This window comes from Miniopterus schreibersii (assembly GCF_964146895.1).
Source record: "Miniopterus schreibersii genome assembly, chromosome: X".
Taxonomy (NCBI): domain Eukaryota; kingdom Metazoa; phylum Chordata; class Mammalia; order Chiroptera; family Miniopteridae; genus Miniopterus; species Miniopterus schreibersii.
In genome coordinates this window covers 93608771-93632824 of record NC_138104.1, presented here as the reverse complement: position 1 = coordinate 93632824, position 24054 = coordinate 93608771, and the positions used below count along the sequence as shown (strand labels likewise).

At 38.1% G+C, this 24054-nt stretch overlaps 1 protein-coding gene across 6 annotated transcripts in view; it reads right to left on the bottom strand.

Moving 5' to 3' along the window:
• Window positions 1-375: 375 nt before the first annotated feature.
• Window positions 376-24054, bottom strand: part of KLHL15 (kelch like family member 15) — a 33550-nt gene continuing 9871 nt past the window's right edge. For 4 of the 6 annotated variants that reach the window (XM_081126472.1, XM_081126473.1, XM_081126471.1 and 1 more), the window contains 2 exons: window positions 18333-19044; window positions 376-5661 (listed from right to left, as the gene is read on the bottom strand). In XM_081126472.1, the coding sequence (XP_080982598.1) occupies window positions 4552-5661; window positions 18333-19037 (1815 nt within the window). In that variant the 5' untranslated portion in view covers window positions 19038-19044 and the 3' untranslated portion in view covers window positions 376-4551. Of the gene's footprint in view, window positions 5662-7293; window positions 7375-18332; window positions 19461-24054 lie in introns of those variants that run through there. The other 2 variants (XM_081126474.1, XM_081126469.1) reach the window with 2 other exon arrangements.

Genomic DNA, 24054 nt, shown 5'->3' with positions numbered 1-24054 from the left:
TTTTAGAAATGCCTTTAAGAACAATGAATCCAAAATGCTAAAGGAAATCTAAAAATTACCAAACTAAGGCTTGAGGCTTGCAAATGCTTTCTCTCAAGTCTATATTTCCATTCTGCCAAACTCTGTGTTAGTGGGACTTTAATTACTTGGCTTCACTGTAAAATTTCCATAGCACTTAAGTGTAAATAATGTCATTCTGATGCTCTCATGTGAATCTGTGGCTGAGAGCAGCAGCAATCACGTTTGTGTGGCATTTCCTTGGCACGCTGAAGGAAAATAAAACGGATACCACTAATCGAGTCATGAGGGACTTTGAAAGTGATGGGTTATATAAAGGTAGTAAATAATAAGAGATAAAGAAGTATATTTTAAAGATGAAAAATATTTTATTTAAACTTTTCTTCATAAACACTTTTAACATTTTTTTCAATTTAAAAACAGAATGGATAGCATAAACATGTTTGAGTAGATTATATTCACGGCTTGGGAAAAATTACCTGACAAAAATGTAAAGGCTTTCAAAACAGATATAAAAGGCAAACCTTAAATTATTCTAAGATTTTTAAATCGGCCCTAGGATTATTTGACTGTTGGCCCAAAATGTACCTAAAGGTCAAAACGTTTTTCTAATAGACAAAGTATGCCCAAGAGGTATAGGGCATATGCATGTTAGGTAGAAAATAACCTCTCTGATCACCTCACTGGAACACTCCTTCAGAAAGCAAACTCCTAATCCTTACTGATATACTGATTAATAAGGTTTTTAATGCAGTTGTTCCCAAAGACGTGAAAAGAAAATCCAGGAATTTTAGGGGAACAAACAAAGTTGATGGCATTGTCTCAATGTTACTCATGTAATATTGAAGTTATACTAGTATACTGAAAGGATATGACTTCCATGAGTTTACCTACTCCGGGCTGTCTATTGAGTATTTAACTTTATAAACTCTCGATAAACTAATTTTTGAGGAATTTTGTTTTTAAGGTAAATCTCTTTTTAGAAGATATTTATTCCCAAACCAACTCTAATCCAATCGAACAAATGTATGATCCCTAAAAATGTTCAGAGTACAAAAAAAAAAAAAAATCAAAAATGTATAATAGGCAAACAAAAAATGGCACTAGCAGTTTTACTGCTATATAGCCCTCAATTATATCTAATTTCACTATTATCTATGCTGTGTTTCACTTCAATCTAAAACTTTAAATTATGTATTCTCAAAAGAGCTAGTCTTTTTTGAGAGATAGCTTATAAACTGAAATAACAATTTATATTATAAACTGAAATGTTATGACCTACAACCACATATACATATATAAAAATAGTCCCACTGAACGTTTGACATGTTTAGATTATGCAGCTCAAATAATTTGTTATAAAATATTTTAAAGCTTAGTTTCTTGTAATTAAGACAAAACTCTCCATTTTTACCACTTCTCCCCATACAAATGTGTGTCCTTTACTATGACTCGAGCAGGCTTCCCAGAATGAGGTGTCCAAAGGTGCTGCTTTAGAAAAGATAAGTGAAGGGCTCAGTCAATATTTCACAAATTATAGTAACACTCACACAGAGCAGGGTAATGAGGACACAGAGAAAGCTGTCTCAAGAAAAGTTAATAATTCTATTAGTTAAGCTTTGCTTTTAAAAAACCAGTAGTATTTCTTCCGATATAAAACCTTCAATGAGACAATCTTGAGTTTTATGAAAAGGTTGTAGTGCAAGAATTTTCTTTAAGCAGATTAAAATCAAAACTTAGGTCAAAGACATAGAAGAGAACAAACATTTCTAATTAAGATGCAACTAATGAAGATCAGCTAATTTTTGTAAAGTCTGATTATTTAAAATGTAAAGTGAAAATTAACACACAAAGATCCCAACAGTTGCACTGAATAGTTTCAAATCTCTTACTGAATTTTTTAAGAACTACTATCTTGAACACATACAATGTATATAAACAAAAACGATTCCAAATGAAGCACACACAAAATAAACTTGAAAAAAAAAATCTATGAAAATTTTTTCCATAGTTTAGTATAACAAAAATAAATCTCTTTCAGCAATTAAACCATAACTTGAAAAGGGAATGTAAGTTATCATGGATTTAAAAGAACCTAAATTAGAGCTACATATAAACAGAAGAATTTTCTCATACATTCATAAAGAACCCAAGCAATAGCAACTATTCTTAAAGCTCAAAACTGATTACAGCTAACATCAGGTCAGACATGACTTAAGTGTGAAGCTGAACCCAGAGTTAGTTCAAGTTAAGATTTCACAAATTTTCCAAAACGTTAACCTTGACCTTGGCCTTCTGGCTTTAGAATGGAAGACCAAGAATTTCAACTGTGTGCCCAGATCTTACCTTGATTAGGGCTATGAAGTCATATCTAGCAATTAAAGAGAACCACCACTGGAGTGTAAACGCCTGATGAGGGGTACCCTGTCTCGGTCTTTTCCAGCAAAAGACAATGGCGAGGAAAATAATGAAGACATTATTGTTACTTTCTTTAGAGCAAGACAGCAGACATACAGAACACTAAACCAACTAATATATTAGAAGAAGAATTAAATGACTAAGCTAATCCTAGTTTTCAGAAGTAAAATCATTAGAAATGACTTTTTAAATGTAGAAAAAGTCTTTTACCCATATTCCCATAGGAAAGGATATCGAGTTTCATTTCTAAGAACAGAAAGTAAATGATAGAATCATCTAATAAAAATTTAAGTCTCATATACAAAAGAACACTAATTTGATTTCTAAAACCAATGCCAATGTTTTTCTTTTTCCAAAACTACTTGTGTGCCTGATTGTTTCTTAAACCCAAACACCTCCAGTTTTGGAATATTAAAATCAGAGTTTTTTTAAAAATAGTTGTCTCATTTAACTGCAAAAAACAAAACAAAAGTCTTCACATTTCCATGACTTCACTCTATCTCATGTTCAGTGGTGGCAGCAGCAAAAAAAAAAAAGAAAAAAAAAAAGAGAAACTAGAAAATGTATACAACAGCCATACAGAAGGCATTGCAATATTGCACCAACATCCTAAGACCTGGCAGGGCTCGCCAGTGTAGATCTAGTCTGTGTCAGCTACAGGCTCTACTCAGGGAAAAACGGCATCCACGTGAATGAGCCATTCCCTGGCTATTCTTGCTTAACTTTTCCAATTGTACGTTTTCCCTTCAAGTTGAAAGGTGCGGCTATAACCCTAAAACACTTATAAATGCTTACAGTTATTCTCAATCCATTCTCAACTTTGAGGTTACTGTCCTTCATGCTAGTAGCTTTCAGAAAATAAAACAAAAGCTAAGGGCTTACATCCCCAGTGCCGCTAAGTTTTCTGTCCTAAATAAACAAGTAGATATGATCAGTAAGATTATAATCCTATTCCTTACCTCTAAGTCAAAACTGAGCTCAGATTTTCCACAAGTTGCTACTTTCCATTCAATAACAGATGCAGCAGCCTTATTGAATGTAAAGAATGGAAGTTGCACTTACTTTCAAGGGGCCTTTATTTAGGAGTCTGGTATTACCTAAATTCTCTTTAAAAGTGCTTGCACGCTGCAGGGCCAGGGCTTGTCATATACCATTCCAATTCTCACTAAAAACAGGGCAACATTAAACAGACTGCGAAGAAAAACATGTTCAAAAAGAAGACATACATCGATAAGGAACACTAATGTTTACTTTTGAAAATAAAATATAAAATGTTTTCATAAATCCATACGTTTCAGGAATATAAGGAGTTCGAATGTTCAAATATTGCTGAATCAGTATGGACTGAAGATAGGCTACTTTGACACCAAATGAGGACTCCAGTTATTTTAACTTTCTAAAAATGTTAATACATGAAAAGACGTTACATCTAAAATTCAACAAGTATGGCAAACCGTGTGTGTGCAAGTGCACTAGCTTAAAAATATAGAATCCTAACCACGCATAAAAGAGGATGTGCCTTATATATTCATAAGATGTATGCACATATGGGTACGCTTTCACTAACACAATGCAGATAAGAGAAGGCAGCTTAGAAATAGTGTTTTGAATATAAAAAGTTAACTTTGTAGAAAATTTATATTTTTGCATTTTCAGCAAAAAGCCATGCAAAAAGGGCAAGAGTTTTAAACTTAAACAATAAAACCAAAAGGTCTAACGGACTGAAATAAATGTTCAAAAAGATTTCAGATCGAGATAGGAACTGAAATTACATCAAGTGACACTTATCAGGTCTTCTCTTAGAAGATGCATGACTCCTACACTAACATCTGAGAGAAATGTTTAAAGCATAAAATCAGCTTCCCAGATAAGTGTATCATTCTACTGAACTGATTCAGGAAGTAGTTTCAAGAGCTAGTGCTTAGAACTAACTTATTGCATGAGTTTGAGGCCACCAAAAAGAAAAAGAAAAAAGGATGCTAGCACAGAATGAAAATTTTTTACGCTATTAGACCAATGGCTTTGATAGTAAAACTGGTGAGGTTTTTCTTTATGTTTTTAACTACTCTGTCACAAACAAATTTCTTGTTTTGCTCTGAAGTGAGAAAGATGTCGTTAGTTGCAACGTCTGACCTCGTCCAGTATGTATTCTGGAAAATGCAGGTTGCACACTTGTAAACCATCCAGCTTGCAGGGCATCCGTGGGTACTCGTCCTCCTTCCACTTGTTTTCATCCGGATCAAAAGTGAGAATGGAATCGCTGTAATGACCGTTGTAGCAAAGGCCTCCAAGAACCATTATTTGTTTGTCCAGCACGGTCACACCATGGCCACTTCTACCAATTGGCATGGACGCCAAGATGGTCCACTGATCAGTCTCTGGGTTGTATACTTCTGTGGAAGGGCAGCCCTGAGATTCAAAAGAGGCCCTCAAGATCACACAGACTCCACCGAAGACGTAGAGCTTGCCATTGTAGGAAATCATCTTGTGAAAGCATCTCGCGTAATTCATTTTGCTCTTATTTTCCCAGCAGTTGGTAACAACTTGGGTTCTTCTGGTCCGTTGTTCTATGGTCCCTTCTTTACTGGGGTCAAAGACACACACTTGTTTGGAGGTGGACGATGAGGTGATTCCACCGGTGATATACAGCTTGTTATTGAGCACTGTCCCTTCGTGTCCATATTTGTTAACTGGGTAAGGGTCCACAAATTCCCATTTATCATTGGTGATATCGTATCTCTCTGTTGAATAGAAAGTCTCATCTCTGGTTCTGCCTGCTACGGCGTAAATAAACTTCCCAATAACACCAACTGCAAATTCTGAACGTGGTACAGACATGTCTGCCATCCGGAGCCAAGTGTTGTGTCTGGGGTCATACCTGAACACTTTGGAAGAAGCATGGAATTCACCATCTGGACCCAGTTCTTCCCCGCCCAACAAGAACACAAAGTTATTGATAATAGCAAGGCAGTCCGGGCGCAGAGGTACTTGGGGGCCCTCTAGTTCCCACCAGACTCTTGGTTTCTGTAAGAGAAGTATTTTACTGTTAACCATGCTATGTCCAATCATTCCTCGGAATACTGTAGTTTGGGGTTTGGCAGAGCGGATGCGGCTTGATTTCATGTCCAACAAAGGCTGCTGGTGAATGTTCTGAAAGTAATTCAATGCTTGGTCAACTTCATAGCGCAGCTGTCGAGAGTATCTATAAAATTCTGATGTCTTAACCTAAGAAAAAAGTAAAATAATTTAACCAAAAGAAAGAACATCAATGGCAAATAAAACATCAAAGCCCACTAAGATGGTTAGTATAAGATTTTGGGCTTACTTTCCTAAAACTGCTTTTCCTGTTAAGATCACAAACTTTTTTAAAGCTTTTAACGTATCTGTTTTTGCAATCTACAGTTGTTTAAAAAGTAAACAAGTTACTTTCCAGGCACAAACTAAATTCTTGTAACAAAATGTATTAACCACCTATTATATGTCAGGTCCTGGGCTACAAGTGGTGGCTATGAGGAAAAATACAGATTTCACAGTAGAGAAAAACATGACCATGACTTTCTCAACCACAAGAAACAGTGTAAGAACAACCATGACTGAATAACTTGGGGAATTAAGTTAGTGAGTTAGCAAGAATGTAAATATACACGAAATTCTCAGTACGTTTTTCACATAAAGACTTGGTGTGATTTCATCAACTACTATAGTAATAATTCAGTTGACAAGAAAAGGTCAGTTTTTTTTCATTTTATTTTTGGAGCTAGAACTAATTAAGATGATTACTAAGATCTTACGAAGCATGCTTTTAAGTACTGTGCTTGTGCTACGGAGAGATTTAAAAAAATAAGGGTTAAGATATGTTACGTTTCTGCAGAGAACTTAGAAAATATTTGGGGAAATGAAAACAAATACACATTTACCAGTAAGTAAATGAGGCAGTTGATGGTTAGGTATGAAGCTGTATAGCACATCTGTGAGTGCTAGAGAACTTTAGATACAAAAGATTACCAAACTGGCCCCCAATGCTCAAAGGGGTACTTTGTAAAAGTAGTAAGAAGCTGAAGACCAAGCAGAAAAAGCCTGTGTCATATTTATAAAAAGAAGAGAGTCTTGTCATTTTTTTGCAAATTATAAGAGAAAGTTTATGTAGAAAGTTACAGAGGTATAAAAGTGAGTTGTATGAGAAATGGGCTAAGAAAACAATTTACAGAGGAAAAAGGCGGCCCTGGAGCTTAGGAAAGAGAAAGGCCAAGGTAATGTGCCTGGGGGGAAGAAGAGGGGGAAGGGAAAGGCACCAGTGCTCCAGAGAGGGAAAGCACTATAAAAAATGGATCTCCTAAAACCATCAAAGGTAGACTTGATTAGTGAAAGAATTTTTTTCAATTTCCATTCATTTCTTCTAGGAATTGACTAACAGTGTGCCTCACTCTTTTTTCTCATATTTTTCTTATTAATTTATAAGGGCTAAAAGGCAGTAACACCCTGGAAATCAACAAGAAACAAACCTCAAATTAAATATTTAAGTGCCTACTGTGCACAGCCAGTGGTGTGAGAGCTACACAGGTTTGAAGTACTAGATTCTTGTCCAGCATAGTAATTAAGCACCACCTCAAACAGCTTGTTTGGTAATTAAGAATCTGATTTAGGAAATATCCGACTTTGGCACTCATAAATTGTGCAATCTTGGGTTAAAATTCATCATCCTTAAGGCTGTTTCTTCATCTGTATTACTAGGTAACAATAGTACCTACACCCCATAACCCTAAGACAGGAGACAAGCAAGATAATATATGTGAAAGGACTTAGTATGGTGTCTGTCATGTACAAAAAGTAATAGCAGTTACCAGCTATTTTACTGACCAGAGTACATCTGTGGAAGTGTCACTCAGCTTAAGTCAATGCATCTGATGATGTGCTTCCCCGTCTGTGTAAAAATTCAGTCTTTCAGAAAGTAAAGGAGAAATGAGAGAAACTGTTACTTTGGATCTAATCCTCACCAGTAAAACATGATTAGTAACATACCTGTAGAAGGAAGCTTTAGAGAAAGCAGTCCTGTTTTTTGGAGATCAAGAAAGGAAGGAAGAAAAATGATGCACATATTGGACAGGCAGATTTCAAGTTTTTCAAATAAAAATTAGGATCAATTCCAAGATCAGAAACTCTGTAAAGGCTCTCAAAAGCTTGGAGGCTCTGAAAAGCATGATGCTGACTGCATAATTGCAAAACATACTGATGAGGGGGGAAAAAGAGAAAAGTATCTAAAAAATCTGATATGCTGCACAGAGCTTTCTGGAATTCAGATGTTAAAAAATCACTTATGACAGATGGTTAAAAAAAAAAAGAAGTATTAGTGAAATAGAGCTGTAAAAAAATTATGAACAAGGCTAATGCCTCTGAATGAACTGTGATTTTTATAAAGGACCAGATATTGAATAAATGGCATTTTAGAGGTTAAAGTAAAAAGTAGAGGAAAAAGTGAAGTCTCCCCTGGATGCGGTGGTTAATGTAATATTAACAAAGACAAACAGCCTTACTCCTATTTTATTTCCATTCTCAGCTAAGAATGTTTTATTCTTTCCAATCTGAAGATCAAATACAATGACTAAGAAGAAACTTAAATCCAAGATGACTGAGAAAAAAAAGAAAAACCAGCTAGATATCCTCACTGAGTTCAGGTCATTTGATCTCACAAATCACATCCTGGGATCCTAAGAGGCTTCACAGATAAGGCTGCTTAATTGCTTTCTGTAATCTGTGTGGAATCCTAAAGAATGGGAGAGGATAGGAGCCAGACATATTTCTCAGCTACAGACTGGTTAGCTTGAGGCTGATCTTGGATTGTTAAAAAAAAAATTTTTAAAGTACGCTTGCAAATAAGAAGGCACTACACACTAGGAGAGCCGCTAAATAATGCAAAGCTGACCGTTTCTGGTTTAACTTTGACTATGAAACAGCACTGGTAGAGGAGGAGGGAACCTATGACTTCAGCAAAGTAATCGCCAAAGTCTAATCATCAAGCAACGAGAACCACTGAAGACCCGTGAACCACCTGAACAGCAGCAATAACTGTGTTAATGCGTTTGGGGGGCAGGGTGACGTGGTGAGACGCCCACAGCTTTTATCGGATACTCTAAAGATCCACGAACTCCCAATGTAAAGCTTTCCCTGACTCTAGCCTCAATATGAACTAACAATGCGGGATAGGATAGGCTGTAGAATTAATAAAATCGTGGACAGAACTAAAAGATTAGACAATCCCATGCTCTCCATTCGGGTGAAACTTGCCCTTTTCAGGTTCCAGATAGGTCTGTATTTAGCTTTTTTACAGGGACTACGTTTAAAAAAACAACTACTATGGTACATATTTTCTCAAGTCAGGGACTGTCTACCTCCCGAGTCAGGGAGCGTCCTGCCACTGCAGGTAGTCCAAGTGTGCCCACCTGTCAGGAGCACCGGAGAGGGATTCCAGTGTCACAAGGTCTAAGAGAATGGCCTGCCCTGGCCTCCACCATCTAACCCCAGGCTCTTCTCGCAGATCCCATCAAACTGGGCCAGGTTAACTGCTGCTCAGAGCCACCTTCCCACCTTTATACCCAATCTCCTGGTCCCTCTCTCCTCTTCTCCATTCACTCAACTGTGCTGCTTTGAAACCTGGGTTGCAGAGTGTCCAAGGTTCACTTCAACTCTGTTAAAGTCCAAATCGAAGCTACTACATATCTGTATCCAGTCAGTTCTACCTCTAAGCCCCTGGTAGGGGAAGTTGTGCCATTTGACATAGCTGCTTATACCATAAAAAATCTTCAAAGCAAAGAAATTTAGCTCCTACTTCTCCCTGACAAGGCCAGAAGTTCTAGATCTACTTGCCCTTTTCCCAGAGCTATGTACGGCTGCGATTCTCCTCTAAACCCCACACACGGTATCAATATGCATTCCTAGTTTCTTCCATGATAGGAACGTAGAATTAATGCCTCTGATAACCCTACACAAAGTACAGATACTCTGCTTCAGAACAGAAGACGGAGGGCTGAGAACCTTCTGTGTGAATAGAACATTTTAAATGCATTAATGAGGGGAGCTACCCACAGAGAAGCGAGTGGCTCACCTTTTCGTAGAGAAAGCATTTCTGCCATCGCTCACTCCTCACACAACAGTTCAACTACCTGCATAGCAAGTGCTCTCAAAAGAAAGATACGGAAAGAACGCCATTTCTTTCATGGTCTGAACTACTTTTCTTATACTTTCACAGGATGAAAAGAGCTGTCTTGTGAGATATTGATTTTAAATGTGGTTCCTCTAAATACATATTAAGTCAAAGAAATAATAGCTAGCCATTACCACTGAGCAAAAAAGTCCCTGTCTCTCCCTTCACTGTCAAAATGTTACATAACCCATTCATTAAGGTTTTAACCTTTAAAGGTAATCTCTATATACACTCTTAATTTTGAGAGAATGAAAATGAAACTGGCAATATAATTAAAACATGTATATCCAAAGAGCTTACTACCTGTATTTGATTAAAAATCTGCAATTTAAAAGTCTACTAAAACTCGCCCGGCCAGGCGTGGCTCAGCGGTTGAGCATCGACCTAGGATCCAGGTGATCGGGGTTCGATTCCCGGTCAGGGCACAAGCCCGGGTTGCGGGCTCGATCCCCAATGACTCTCTCATCATTGATGTTTCTGTCTGTCTCTCCTTTCCTCTCTCTGAAATCAATAAAGATATATTTTAAAAGTCTACTAAAACTGGCTAGAGTCAAAAATTATTTTGGCTTGCATCAGCCAATTTAAGATATTATCAGCTGTTTCACCTCTCCAAATGATTTGTAATTACCCAGCATACTTACACTAAACCAGAGAAATAAGTGCCGGGGTGGGCCTCATCCCTGAACTCCAGATCCCAGGTCTTAGGCAGTGAACAGGATCCAGTTTAGAGATTTCCCTTGAGGAAGGGAGTCAGGTGCATGAACAGACACCTCCCCTTGGGCCCTTCCTACATCCAAAAATGCTAACCGAAGTTTAGAAATGTATAAGCTGTCACGTGGAAGACGGAGTCCTGGCTGTCGGTTTTATCACCCTTTCTCCGTGATCCAATCTTCTGAAAAGAAATATCCAGAAACAACGAAGTTACTATCGCCGGGCTTGAGTGCTAAAACAAATGAGATCTTTGGAACTACAGCTACATTTCATATAATGATGCTCAGGAAAATGTGGAGCAGTCTTTGCATGTTGTGTTGCCAAAGCACCTACCTGGTATTAGAAGTCTATTTATAAAACCATGCTCCGAACTGAAGCTTATATTGATTTCTGTGAAACACAAAAGGTAGGTGCAAAGTGCTTTTAATTAATCCCTTTGTCCTGAAAAACTGAGTTAATGACCAGGGATAAGGCTGTAAAAAGTCAGTTCCTGCTAAGCACAAATCCTCTCAGAAGTACTCTAATTGCAGTCCAATGCCACATGGTAGAGACAAAGTTTAACAAGGGCTTACCCAGCTTCTCTTCCCCTAGCAGGCCAGTCTCAGAACCTCAGAAGTCAAGTGACCAGAGTAAATGGGGGAGAGAAGACCCCAAGAGTTTCAGCACAACTTGGTTAGTGCTCTAGCCTTTCATCTTTTCTACAAAGTGAAAACTATTTAATTCAAAAATAAATGTGCTTCGAAAGTCCAATTTCCTTCCAATTTTGGTGCAACGGTAATAGAGCACCACTGAGAGTAAATAAGTGCACAGCCCTAAAAGGTAGGAAATGTAATTTAAAAAAACTTAAGACCCCTTATTATCTGATTATACTAATATTTAGACAGTACAACTAAGTTTTAGGATTTATAACTCAGGAGGAATTTTTTCTATTTATGGAAATACTCTCAATCATGTAAATATTTTAATTTTATCTGTAAGTACGGTAGGGCAGAAAGAAAGCCAAACCAAAGGTTTAACCCTAAAACTAACTTCTGAGGAACGAAGGCTTACTGATGACATTTGTCACATTTTGAGTAAATTCTGAATTTGAGAATTAGAACTTTCAAGCCCCAAATCTTAGTGTTTTCCCTTGTTTCTTTCCTGCTCCTAACCTTTTCTCCTTTCATTTTATTTTATTTATATATTTTAAAATTAATTTTACTGTTGAGAGTATTGCAGGTGTTTCCCATTTCCCCCCTTCCCCCCATCTCCCACCCCACCCAGGGTGGGGTCCATGGGCTATGCATATATGCTTATAAGTTCTTTGGTTGATCTCTCCCACCCCACTACCCGCCTTCCCTCTGAGATCTGTGGGTCTGCTTCACGCTTCCATGTCTGTGGGCCTATCTCGTTCGTCAGTTTACTTTGTCCCTTAGATTCCACCCATTTTTCTGACTTCTCTGATCCTCCCTGTTCGATTTCTGCTCATCATTTGGTTTCTCTTTTGTATCCAATTTATTAAAAAAGGTTTTCTCCTTTTACAAGTCAAGATAGCAATTCCCATTTCATGGCTTCCTTTCTGTTTACTCCACAGTTAATTTCCAATCCTGTCCTTTTGTTTTCATCTCCCTTTTACTTAAGCAAGTATGACTGAATTTTTAAACTCCCATTTTCAATAGGATCCTGCCTGCTGAAGACACTGTGACATAATCTCTTCCCCAGAGGCTCTAGCAGCAGTCAACACCCTAGATTACCAGCACTCTTCAGAAACCTGTGAGCCTGGAGTCATGCAAGTCAGAGGTAGAAAAGTAAGAGCATTCCACATTTCTATAGGAAAGGCACAATACTGACAGTCACTGTTTACTTTTAGCTTTCAATCTTCTAAGCTTTGTTATTATGAGACTTTCTAAGCCTACAAAAAAGCTGAAAGAATAGTGAATGATCCCTCATAAACATCTTGTAGGTTCATAGTGGTTACTGTTCTGCCACATTGGCTTTGGCTAGATAGGTAGAGGGGGTGTAAACCGTTCCCAAGAAAGTTGTAGACATCACGATGCTTCATTCCCAACGACTTCGGCAAGCATCTCATCTCCCAAGAGGGAGGGTATTCTCTACTCAACCATAACACCATGTTGAAATTAACCGGTGTTCCTTAATGTCTTGTAATATCCACTCCATTTTCTGATTTTCTTAGTTGTCCCAAAATGGTTTTTTCTGTTTTGTTTTCTTTTAGCTGCTTTTCAGGATTTCACTAAGGGTTGTCAGCGCATTTGGTTATTAGGTCTCTTTTAATCTAGAATTGTCTCTGTTAGCAGAGGCAAAGACCATTGGAACTAGCAAAAATACATGCCACAGACATTTGCATAAGTAACAACTGAAATCGAAGTCTCGTTTTAAAACTGGGAATCCACCATTGATGACACGAATCATAAGAACTCTTCAACACCTATGTCAAAAGGACAAGATCCTTACATTTATTTTCAGCTTTCTTTGATTATACAGGGCAAACCTCAGAATTGTGCTGTCAGGTCTTTTCCCGTGTCTTACACTTTTTTCAGTACCATTCAGTTTCCTAGGCTATGTTTCCTTCATGCAGATACCTTAGCATTTTCACAACTCCACACCGACTTCTCCAACAACCCAAGCTGGGCCACAGGGCTGACTGTATGCTCCTTGTACCTCTGGCAGCTGTAATGGGAAGGCCTTGGCCTCAGAAGCAAACAGACCTGTGTTCCAGACAGGGCAGTGCCACTTGTTCTGGGATAAGATTCCTGACCTTTTGGAGCTTGTTTTCTTATTAATACAATGGAGATAGCCTGGCCCTGGTGGGTGTTGCTCAATGGTTAAATTGCTGGCCAGTGCAGGGAAGGGTGGCAGGATGAATCCTGGGCCCCATCTGGACGTCTGTGGGGAGCTACCAATAAATGTGTCTCTCTCACATTGTTCTCTTTTTCTCTCTCTCTCTTCCCTCTCTCTCTCCCCTCCCACTCTAAAAAATCAATGGAAAAAATATTCTCCAGTCAGGATTAACAACAAAAAAATGAAGATAGCCTGTAGACTCTACCTATGTGCACAGCACTTGGTGCATTGCCTGGCATATATAAGATGTTCAGATAATTAGAATCATTGCCTCTAAAGAACTCGATGATGTGTTTTCAGCTGGGAAGAAAATCCAGAAGATCAGGGGGAAAGATACTGCAGAAAAATAAACCCAAAGATTTCAGCATAGCTAAAGGGCATGATTCAGGTCCCTGGAATCAGTGGGGGCTATTCCTTGCGGAGAGGTAGAATGCCCCCTCCCCTGACTATGCTCAGATGTGATGGCTACTACCAAAGGAAGAATTAAAATCTCCATGGGTTCCTTCACCAAGCTTTTCATTTTGCTGGGCCAAGGAAAGGATCCTGACAAAGAAATGCTACGCTATACTCACACTATCTTCATCAGCCACTACAGAGAATAGTTAGGTAGGTAAATTAATTTAACTCTAAACTGTACAGGACATTTCTAAAGGCTCAATTCCAGGGTAGGGGTTAAATATGTGAGAAGAGCTCTTTATTGTATACTAAGTTTCTAAAGAACAACTCATTTCTTGAACTTCTAGAGGAGCACTGTGCAACAGAAGTATAATCAGAGCCACAAATGTGAGCCAAAGATGTAATTTTAAACTTTCTAGTAGCCACATTTTAAAAAGTAAAAAGGTAAGACCTGGCCTGTGTGGCTAAGTGGTTAGAACACTGGTCCGCGAACCGAAGGGTCACAGGGGTGATTCCTGATCAAGGGCACCTGCCTCAGTTGCAGGTTCGATCCCATCCCCGAACCCGTCAGGGCACGTGAGGGAGGCAATCAATCAATGTGTCTCTCTCTCCTTCTCTTCCTCCTTTCCACTCTCTCTAAAAATCAATGAAAAAAATATCCTCGAGTCCTAGCCAGTTTTGCTTAGTGGTTAGAGCGTCAGCCTGAGGACTGAAGGGTCCGGGGTTCGATTCTGGCCAAGGGTGCGTACCTCGGTTGCAGGCTCGGTCCCTGGCCCGTTGGAGTGTGTGCAGGAGGCAACTGAACGATGTGTCTCTCTCACATCTCTCTCTTCCCCCGCTTCCACTCTGAAAAGCAATGGGAAAAATATCCTCAGGTGAGGATTAAAAAAAAAGAAGACGAAAAATATTCTTGAGTGAAGAGTAACAAAAAAATTTTAAAAAGGTGAAATTGATTTTAATATATTTTATTTGACTCAATATATCCAAAATGTCATTTGAACATGTAACCAATATAAAAATTACTAATAAGGTAATTTACATCTATTTTGTCATCTTAATCTTTGAAATCTCTATTCAGACTTGTCACATTTCAACTATTCAATAGCCACAAGCAGGGACCATATTGACCAGCACAGTTGTAGAATCACAGATATACACTAATTTTTGTTTAAGAATGAATAATCTTAATTTTGACACTATAACTAGCTTTAATCACAATAAATTAAATTCAATGTCTCTAAGTTTTTAAAAAAGGGATGGAAATTTTATGAATCTAAAAGAAACAGAATAGTATAAATAAAATTTTGATCATTTTTGTCATAGGATTAGGCTAGTTAGCCTCCTAATACAAAAAAGAGTGATAAATTTTAGGTTTGGTCAGAGCTTTCCAAGACTTACTACGGCATTGCAAGAATAGTTTCCTACAATTGTTCCTGAAAGGAGCACGATGCTGAAAAGATGTGTTAACAAGAAATATAAGGAATAGAGGAACTAAGTTAACACCTACACAAGGAAATAATCTGATAAATCCAGAATGTGGAACATACTAAGACAATAGGTGATTTATCTCAAAAAACAAAAAAAGGTGGGGGCCCCTTTTAGATTAAGAAAGTTAGACAGACATGATAACCAAAAGCAATGCATAAACCATGACTGGATTCTAGGGAAATTTGGAGACAACTAAGAAAATTTGATTATGGACTAGCTATTAGATGATATCAGGGTCTTATTGTGAATTTTCCCAGTGGGATGGTATTGAACTTGGGTAGAAAAAAAGTCCTTATTCAGAGGAGCAGCACGTTAGGTATTTAGGAGTGAGATGTCATGATGTTTGTAACTTATTTTCAAAGATTCAGCAAAGAAAAATCTATATAAGGCAAATATGGTAAAATGTTAACAGTTCTTGGATCTAGGCAAAAGCTATACAAGTATTCATTATACTATTCCTTTAACTTTTTGTATGTTTGAACATCCTCATCATAAATGAGAAAAAGAGACAACTGTAAATTAAAAGAAATCTAATAACCAAATGCGCTGTACAAACCTTGATTAAATCCTAAAATAAGGCTTAAAAAAAAAAAAAAAAAAGACATTTTGGGACAACTAAGAAAATCAGAAAATGGAGTTCATATTACACGACACTAAGGACACTAAGGAACGACTGTTAGTACCCTCACTCTTGGGAAATGAGAAGCTTGCTGAAGTAGTTAGGAATGAAGCATTATGTCTAAAACCTTCTTTGAAATGGTTTAGCAAAAAACAAAAATTTTACTTAAAGGTGCACCCTCTACCTACCTAGCTGGGTAAAGCCAATGTGGCATAACAGTAACAACTATTAACCTACAAGATGTTCACGAGTAATCATTTTACTATTCCTTCAGCTTTTTGTATGTTTAGAAAGTCTCATAAAACAAAGCTTCAAAAAATTTAAAGCTAAAAGTAAAAAGTGTGTATCAATATTCCATTTTCCTAAATTTCAGCAAACAGGATAAAACCACAAATCAACCTGCCTACCCTTTTCCCTACATAGATTCTCATGCTAAAAAAGAACCAGCACCGATATAACCTATCTTTATTTCTGGGCCCTTTCTGGCACTGAGCGTATATATGGGTATTAAAGTGGACTTGTTTGAGACCTGCAGTGGGCTGAGCACAGAAGAAATAGATGAACCCTATTTTCAAGCTCAAAATATAAGGTTGGGCAACAGTAGGTTTACAGTTGTTCATATGGAAAATAATAAATTAATAAATAATAATACGAGAATATACTCTTGTGTTTTGTGTACTCATGATTGTAAGCTACTTTTACCCCACCCTATATTATGGTATAAAATAGTCAAAATTCTTACTTCCTAACCAAATTTTCCATTTTAGTTTGGTTTCTGGAGTTTTATTACTAGAAATAAGGTCTCAAATCTAGCTACCTTGACGTTCTGCAACATTTAGAATGCCACAGATTCCTTTGGTAAACATTAACACTAACACACTAAGACAAGAATCACTGACTACCTTGCATTTATCTTACCAGTATTACTAAAATGAAGATTTCTCTGTGGCCAGGGCCTTGTTAAGTTTTCCTAAGAAATTAACTCAAGAAGGAAGCCTTAACAATGTTTTCATTCTGATGAGATTCCCAATACCTGACCAGTGAGTAATAACCACCTCCTCCTATGCTGTATATGCAAACAATTCATCAGAAGATACAACTGATGTTTTATACTATTTACAAAACTATCCGATGGTATTAACTTGCAGCCAGTGTCACTACTGACCAGCTTGAACTGATAATTGGAATATAAAAAAGGTTCTGTAGCTCAGCACTTAAAAATCACTTACTGCTATCAATTATCCATCATATTGTCCTACAAAAGGGAAAATTTTATTTTCTATTTCACAAGTACTTCCACTTAGTTGGAGGGTTTTGTTTGTTTTAGTAGTGGGAAAGCATTTGTATTTAATGTATAAAGACAAAACAGGATTCCCCCAGGGAAAGAGAGCAATAAAAACAGTAGAAGGAAAAAAAAATCAAAACAGAGACAAATGAGTTACATAGTTGGTGTAGGGCCGATTATCACTGAACAGAAATAATTAAGAAATCTATTTTTTAGTTTCAATTATTTCTGCCGCATCAGTACATTCTGAGAATAAAGTTAAAAACCCCATAAAATTGAGCTCTCAACTAAAAGTGTAAGTTAATGATATTTTAGAAGGAAAAGAACATGTCAGGCTGCTGAGTATTATTTGAAGGCACAAATCTGTTTATTATTCAAATGGTGTAAATGGCCATCTTTTGCAAATACTGTATTTTTATCACCAGGTTTAGTAACTAAAGCTTAAGAACTATTTAACATGAAGGGTGTCGACCAAAGCTTTACTTGTGCTTTCTAGAAAGAAGAAAAGATGCAAGAGATAAACAGAGCCCCAGAGGTAACCATGTGATTAGAAACCAATTAAGTTAAGCAATTACTGAAACTGCTTTCTCTCCTTTGGGCAAGAAAGGATCACAAGTGAGACTCTGATATAAAAATGAAAAATGCTTACATGCAAAAAGGCCACAGCTGTTTTGGAGAGACTGTTTTTAAGATAGCAGAACTATTACATGGTAAAATGTGCACAGTTTGATCAATGTAGGTAAAGGACTTATAATCTATTTGTTTAGAAATATCAAAACGGTTGCAGACATAAACATCATTTTCATGGTTAAATTTAGTTAGTATTCCGAGTGAAATGGGGAAAAATAGAACTAAGAGCAGGGGGAGAAATCACCACTAGGACCTACTGGTTTTCAAGAGCTATTTTATGTTTCCTTACTACATTTCAAAAGAATATGAAACTGTATTAATGCATCATTCAGAATTATAAAACGCATCAACTCTAATTTCAGCATGTATTACTTAAACTAATTTATTAAAAAGAGAACTAGCCTCACACAGTTCAGATTTAATTACTTTGTGAAGAAAGAAAAGCTAAAGCAAACTTGTAATATTTTGGGCTAAATAATTATGCTTCAACTTTAAAAGTACTTTTAAAATGAAACCAACCCACCACTTACCTGGTTCTTCTTTCACGTACAAAATGTATTTTTAAAAACCTAAATGCACAAGCTTAAACAAATTAAACTTCTTACACATAAAACTATTCTTATCAACTATTCATTCTCTTTTTGGCTCCTGACCAAGCCTGGGAATCTTATCTACAAAGACACACTGCCTTAACTAAATGAGTACCATCTATTGTTTTCAAATGCACTAACCTTCTCAAAAACACTGGATGGGGTCATCAAGCAAAACCTGATGTTCTGAATAATGGTATCGGTATGTCTCCAGCGTCTTCTATCATGCCGCAGCCAAGACTGCACAGCCTCGTACAGCTCTATCTCTGGGAACCTGCTCAGATGATCATTATCCAAATAAGACATGAGCTTCTCAAAACTCAGATAAGACAGGAAGTCAGGTCTGGACATGAGTGGCACAAAGTTGTCTAGCAGAAAGGATTCCAGCTTCTCCCTAACTCCCTCAATATTTACACCGAAATCATCTAAGAGTCTCATGATTTCTGCACAGTTTTCTAAGCAGATTTTTGCTAACAGGAAAGAGCAGCAGAACTTCACCACTTCTATAAGTTGAACATACATGGCAGCCTGAAGAATCTCATGAACAGTATTCATACTCAGTTCTATAGTCCCATAGTACATAAACTGAAGGACGTGGCTGAAACCAGTAGCAGTTAGACCTTTTAAATGAATTTTGTCCTGATCACGCTCCCTCATGTCTGCAGTAAACATAATTCTGAAGTAATCACTCTGGGTAGCCAAGAGTGCTTTATGGGCCTGGAACTGATGATCTTCAATAACCAGAGTGACATCAAGAAGCAGTCCCTCCTCATACAGTGCTCTGAACCCAGCAGAGACACTGGTGTCATGGATGGATGAACAGAATCCTTCCATGTCCCCTGCCATGAAACACCTGGAAAAAAAGTAATCAAAGAAAACTGTGTTAATCATTTCCATGCATTCTGAAGACATTAACTTACAGCTTAAACAATTTTTTATAATTATCTTAATTCCACTGCCTAAGTCCTAAATGTTCAAGCCCTTTGTGAGAAGATAACCTAAAGATTTGCAGGCTAATGTTTTTGGCTTCCCTATCTGGGGGAAAAATTTATTAAATATCTACCAAAAAAGGTGAATTGTTAACTTATAAACAATAATATGCCTATCTCATTGATTTTACACTGTTCACCAAATATATCTAAACATGTCCCCAAATTAACAATACAAAGAGGATTTATCAAATACTAAATTATTGAGAAAAAGAGACAGAAATTAAACCAAAAAGTACACTGTTGACCTTGAAAACTCCTAGAACTGTACCCAAAGGAAAGAATCAGATAAATATGCCAAATTATACACACAAGATTTTTCTTTCTAACCTTATTTATAATAAAAAGTTGGAAAGTATTCAAAAGCCCAATAATAGGTTATTAAATAAATATGGTACAGTCCTATAATGGATTACTATAACAACTAAAAATGATAGCAGCAATCTACCTATTCTGACCAAGGATGTTTATTAGGTATCGTTGTGTTGAAAAAAGCAAGCAACTGCAATATACACAGTATATTCTCAAAAATTAAATACACATGTATATGTTTAGATTGAGAAAAAGTCCAGAGGAATATATACCAAAATTATGTCCCTGGGTAGTGGGAATTCAAGAATTACTGAGGTTTAACTTTTCCTTTTTACTTACCTCGTTAACCTTATTTTTCAAAATGATCATTGCTTATATATTTAAAATATGAATATGTAATTTTAAAGGAAATTAAACCACATTTTCGCATATCAGAGAAATGAAGCCAAGATAGTGAAATTATAATAGATCTCTTAAGTAAAGCCAAATAAACAAATTCAGCCTATTAGAGACTGTTTAGGAAGTAATTTTCTCCTTTTCACACAACCCCACCCCAGGCCATCTATCCTGTCAATTCTCATCCTCATACAGCTCTGAGACCCTCCGCAACCACCCATCCTCCCACCCCCTAACTCCCTCTCAACCCTTTCCACTGTGCCCAGTGGAACCATGATTCAGTGTAAACAAACTCCCCTATAGGCTCATGCTGGTCACATCAAGTTTTCTCTGCAGTCTGATTTAAATAAGAAAAGTACTTTCCTATAGCTTACAAACCTACCTTCTAAACCTTCTCTTATCTTTCTGCTGTCCTTTTTCTAAAACACAGCCTTTCAGATAAAAAGTCCATCATCTATTTCTCCTTGTCACTTATCTATCATATACTTATATCCTGATCAATCTCTCCCACACTTCCTGACGACTTAGGCACCTGGCCAAGTCATTCCCTACACCTCTTCAATGCTCATATAAGCTTACTCACCCAAAAACCAAGAATCAAAGTTCTGACCACTTCATCCCACTATCTCCCCCCTTCCTGTTTTAAAACCTTATTCCCAAACCTGCTGGACCTCACAACAATCCAGAAGGGGTCCACATTTAAAACCTTAACTTCCCAACTCTCTGGCTTTACCTTTTCCTATTCACTTGACCAATCATCTCCAAACTTTACCTCTGTCCTTCTCCTCCTCAAGCTTAGACCTTCTGGCATGAGACCCAATTTCCCAAGCTCTTGCCTTCTGGTTATCTGGACCATGAGCCCTCCAGAGAAGCAACTGGCACTGCAGTTACCTGCTCTACCTCCTTTTTTTTTTAAAAAATCCTCATCCAGGGATATTTTTCCCATTGCTTTTCAGAGAGGGTGGGGAGAGGGAGGGAGGGGGGGAGGGGGGGAGAGGGGGAGAGGGGGAGAGGGAGGGAGGGAGGGAGGGAGATCCATGGATCGGTTGCCTCCCGCACACACCCCGACTGGGCCGGGAATCGACCCTGCAACCGAGGTACGTATCCTTGGCCCGAATCAAACCCAGGACCCTGCAGTCCTCGGGCTGATGCTCTAACCACTGAGCCAAACCAGCCAGGGCTCTAGCTCCTTCCTGAAACTGTCACTGCCAATCTTACCACTCTACCACCAATGGCTCCCCTTTATTTACCAAAAGAGCATCTCTGTGTGCTGGGCACAATGTTGGGTATGGAGGTATGTGCCTTTCAAGAATCATCTCTGCACCCTGGATCTGGCAGGGCCTCCTGTTGCCGAGACTGAGAAGGCAGCTTGCACGGACACGCTACAGGTGCTACCTCTCCGCTCTTGTGAGTAGGCTATCACTAGATTTTACTGCTTTGCTTCATCGATTTGTCTATGATACCCTGTATTTAACTTCTTGACATGTTAACCCATGTATTCAGTAGTTATCCCAGTCTGGTGTCATCTAAAAAAATAACTTAAAAAAATCTGAAAGGATCATATACAAAAATGTTAAAAAAGGTTACCTTGGGATGGCAGAGTATCAGGAAGTTTTACCTTCCCCCCCCCTTTCCTCATTTGTTTTTTAATCTATCTGCAATGAAAGTATATTATTGTTTTATAAAAGTTCATTTTTTTAAAAATCTAAAAAAAAATTCCTTACTTGCCAAATCCAATAGTTACACCCTAGTCCCTATTTCTCAGAACCCTTCTGCAGCACAGCATAATGTACTCCCTCAGCTCATCGCTCTCTCAGCTTCATGACACAATTTTCCCAATTCTTTTCCTACTCTTGGGCTGCTTGTTTCTCAGTCTCCCTAAACTCAGTTTCCTTGAGCTACCAGATTCCTTGAGCTACTTCTTAAAACACTGGTGTGCCCCAGGATTCTTGTCTTACACTTTTTCCCTTCTCATCTAAGCACTGTGTCTCCCTAAATGATCTCAACAGCCTCTATCCTTATACCAGTACTCTAAATAGCAAATCGCCTATGAGGCGCTTCTGGATGCCCCACAGGAATCTCAAAATCATTATGTCTAAACGTAATCATAATTCTACCCTCCCCCAATCAGTTCTTTCTTTTGTATTTCCCCCTTATCAAGAGGTATTCTAGGTGTCCCTAACTGACCTTTAACTCTTAATGATTGTAGCACATCTTACTTACCTAAGACAGCAAAGTATTCACAAGATGAAATTAATAACAATATTAATTTTTATTAGTACTCCATTAATCCAAAAGCTAGAGGTAGAGCACAAGAGAGCTATCTATAATTTGGAAAAAAGATATGAAATATTTTAGACACTGTAATAAATTCTTGGGAGAACTACTTACTAACACACTCAAGATTAAAGCAAGCTGTCTGATTTTTTTTCCTGAATTGTTTTAAAAATAAAATTTAATGAGCTTAGGCCCTAGCCAGTTTGGCTCAGTGGTTAGAATGTTAGCCCCTGGAATGACAGGCCCCCACTTTGATTCCAGACAAGGGCTCGATCCCCGGCCCAGGTCGGGGTGCATGCGGTGGCAACGATCAATGTGTCTGAGACACGTCAATGTTTCTCTCTCTCCCCCTTCCACACTCTCTCTGAGAAGCAATGGAAAAAATATCCTCAGGTGAGGATTAAAAAAAAACAAACTTTAATGTGCTTAGAATTTTCCAAGTGATATGAGGCATATGTAACACAAATGAGTACTGGGAACAAAATGAATACCATACAGTGTAGTGTCTGAATAATCACACATTATGGTTAGTGGAGGACTATCAACATCACACTAATTATCAATTTTCAAAATAATTAGAATAAAGTAATGAATTAAACTGGATGAAAAATTTGATATTTCATTATCTTTCTCAGCACCATTACGGATACCAATTATCACTCTGACTCTTCAAGATGTATTGGTCACATTTTATGGAGATTTAATAATAGAAGGCTGCACATCAGTGTTCATATACTTGAGAGTAGACTGCTTTGTGTTCCATTAATCTGTTATTTCGACAATGCCTAATACCATATATTTCACTTCTTATCAAAGTAACCCTTTGTATTCAACAGTTATCACTATCTCATAAGGTCTCAAACAGCTAATACTCACTTTTCTGGAAAAAAAGTTTCATCTAAGGGAAATTTTTAAAAAGATACAATATGCAGCGCCTGGCCAGGTGGATGGGATGGACCGTCCTCCCATACACCAAAAAGCTGTGGGGTTGATTTGTCAGAGCACATACCTAGCCTGCAGGTTTGATCCCCGATCAGGGTGTGTACAGGAGACAACTGATGGATGTTTCTCTCTCACATCGATGTTTCTCTCTGCTTTCCTCTCTAAAATCAATACAAATATATCCTCAGATGAGGATTTTTAAAAGAGACACTGTGCTTTCTCAAAAAAAAAAAGGCAATCTAGGTTCCAGATGCCTATGGAGGAAACATCATAGGGCAAAGAAGCAAGAAGAGAGAGGGAGGAGGAGGATTGGTAATCTGTGAGTCAAAAGATCCTATGTAAACAGTACCCGCTCTCCTCTGGGCACCCACAGCCCGCCGGGGGGGGGGGGGGGTGTTGCTAGCAGACAGGTTTTCCACCCTGTTATCCTGTCCCCAATCACATATGGTCAGGCCCAGGTGGGAAATATGAATCAAGATGAACGTTCTTTTGTCAAAAATTTAAGGAGAGAAATTAAGACGGAGAGAGAGAGGCATGCGCTGTGTACAACTGGAACTGGAACATATCAAAGAGCAGCTGTGGACACCAACTTCTGCCTGCCACGTGAACTGTGTATCAGAGAAAGTCAGTCACCCCTCCCAAGTCAGCGCTGTCCCCCCTTCTCCCCCTGCTCTAGCATCTTCTCCCCTCAGGATTCCGAGTCGTAGGTTCTCCAGACCTGACTCACCACCGAGAATGAAGGGGGCAAGGTCGTTGCCACCTAGGTTAGCGATGAGTGTCTCCCCAGTGATGGGCTCCTCACAAGATACCTCTGCACAAGATGGTGGAAGCACCAGATGGCAGTTGCACAAAATGGGCTGCACATCATGTGGCAAATGCACAAGATGGGCTCTGCACAAGATGGGCTCCACACCACATGGCAGATGCACAAGATGAGCCCGGCACAT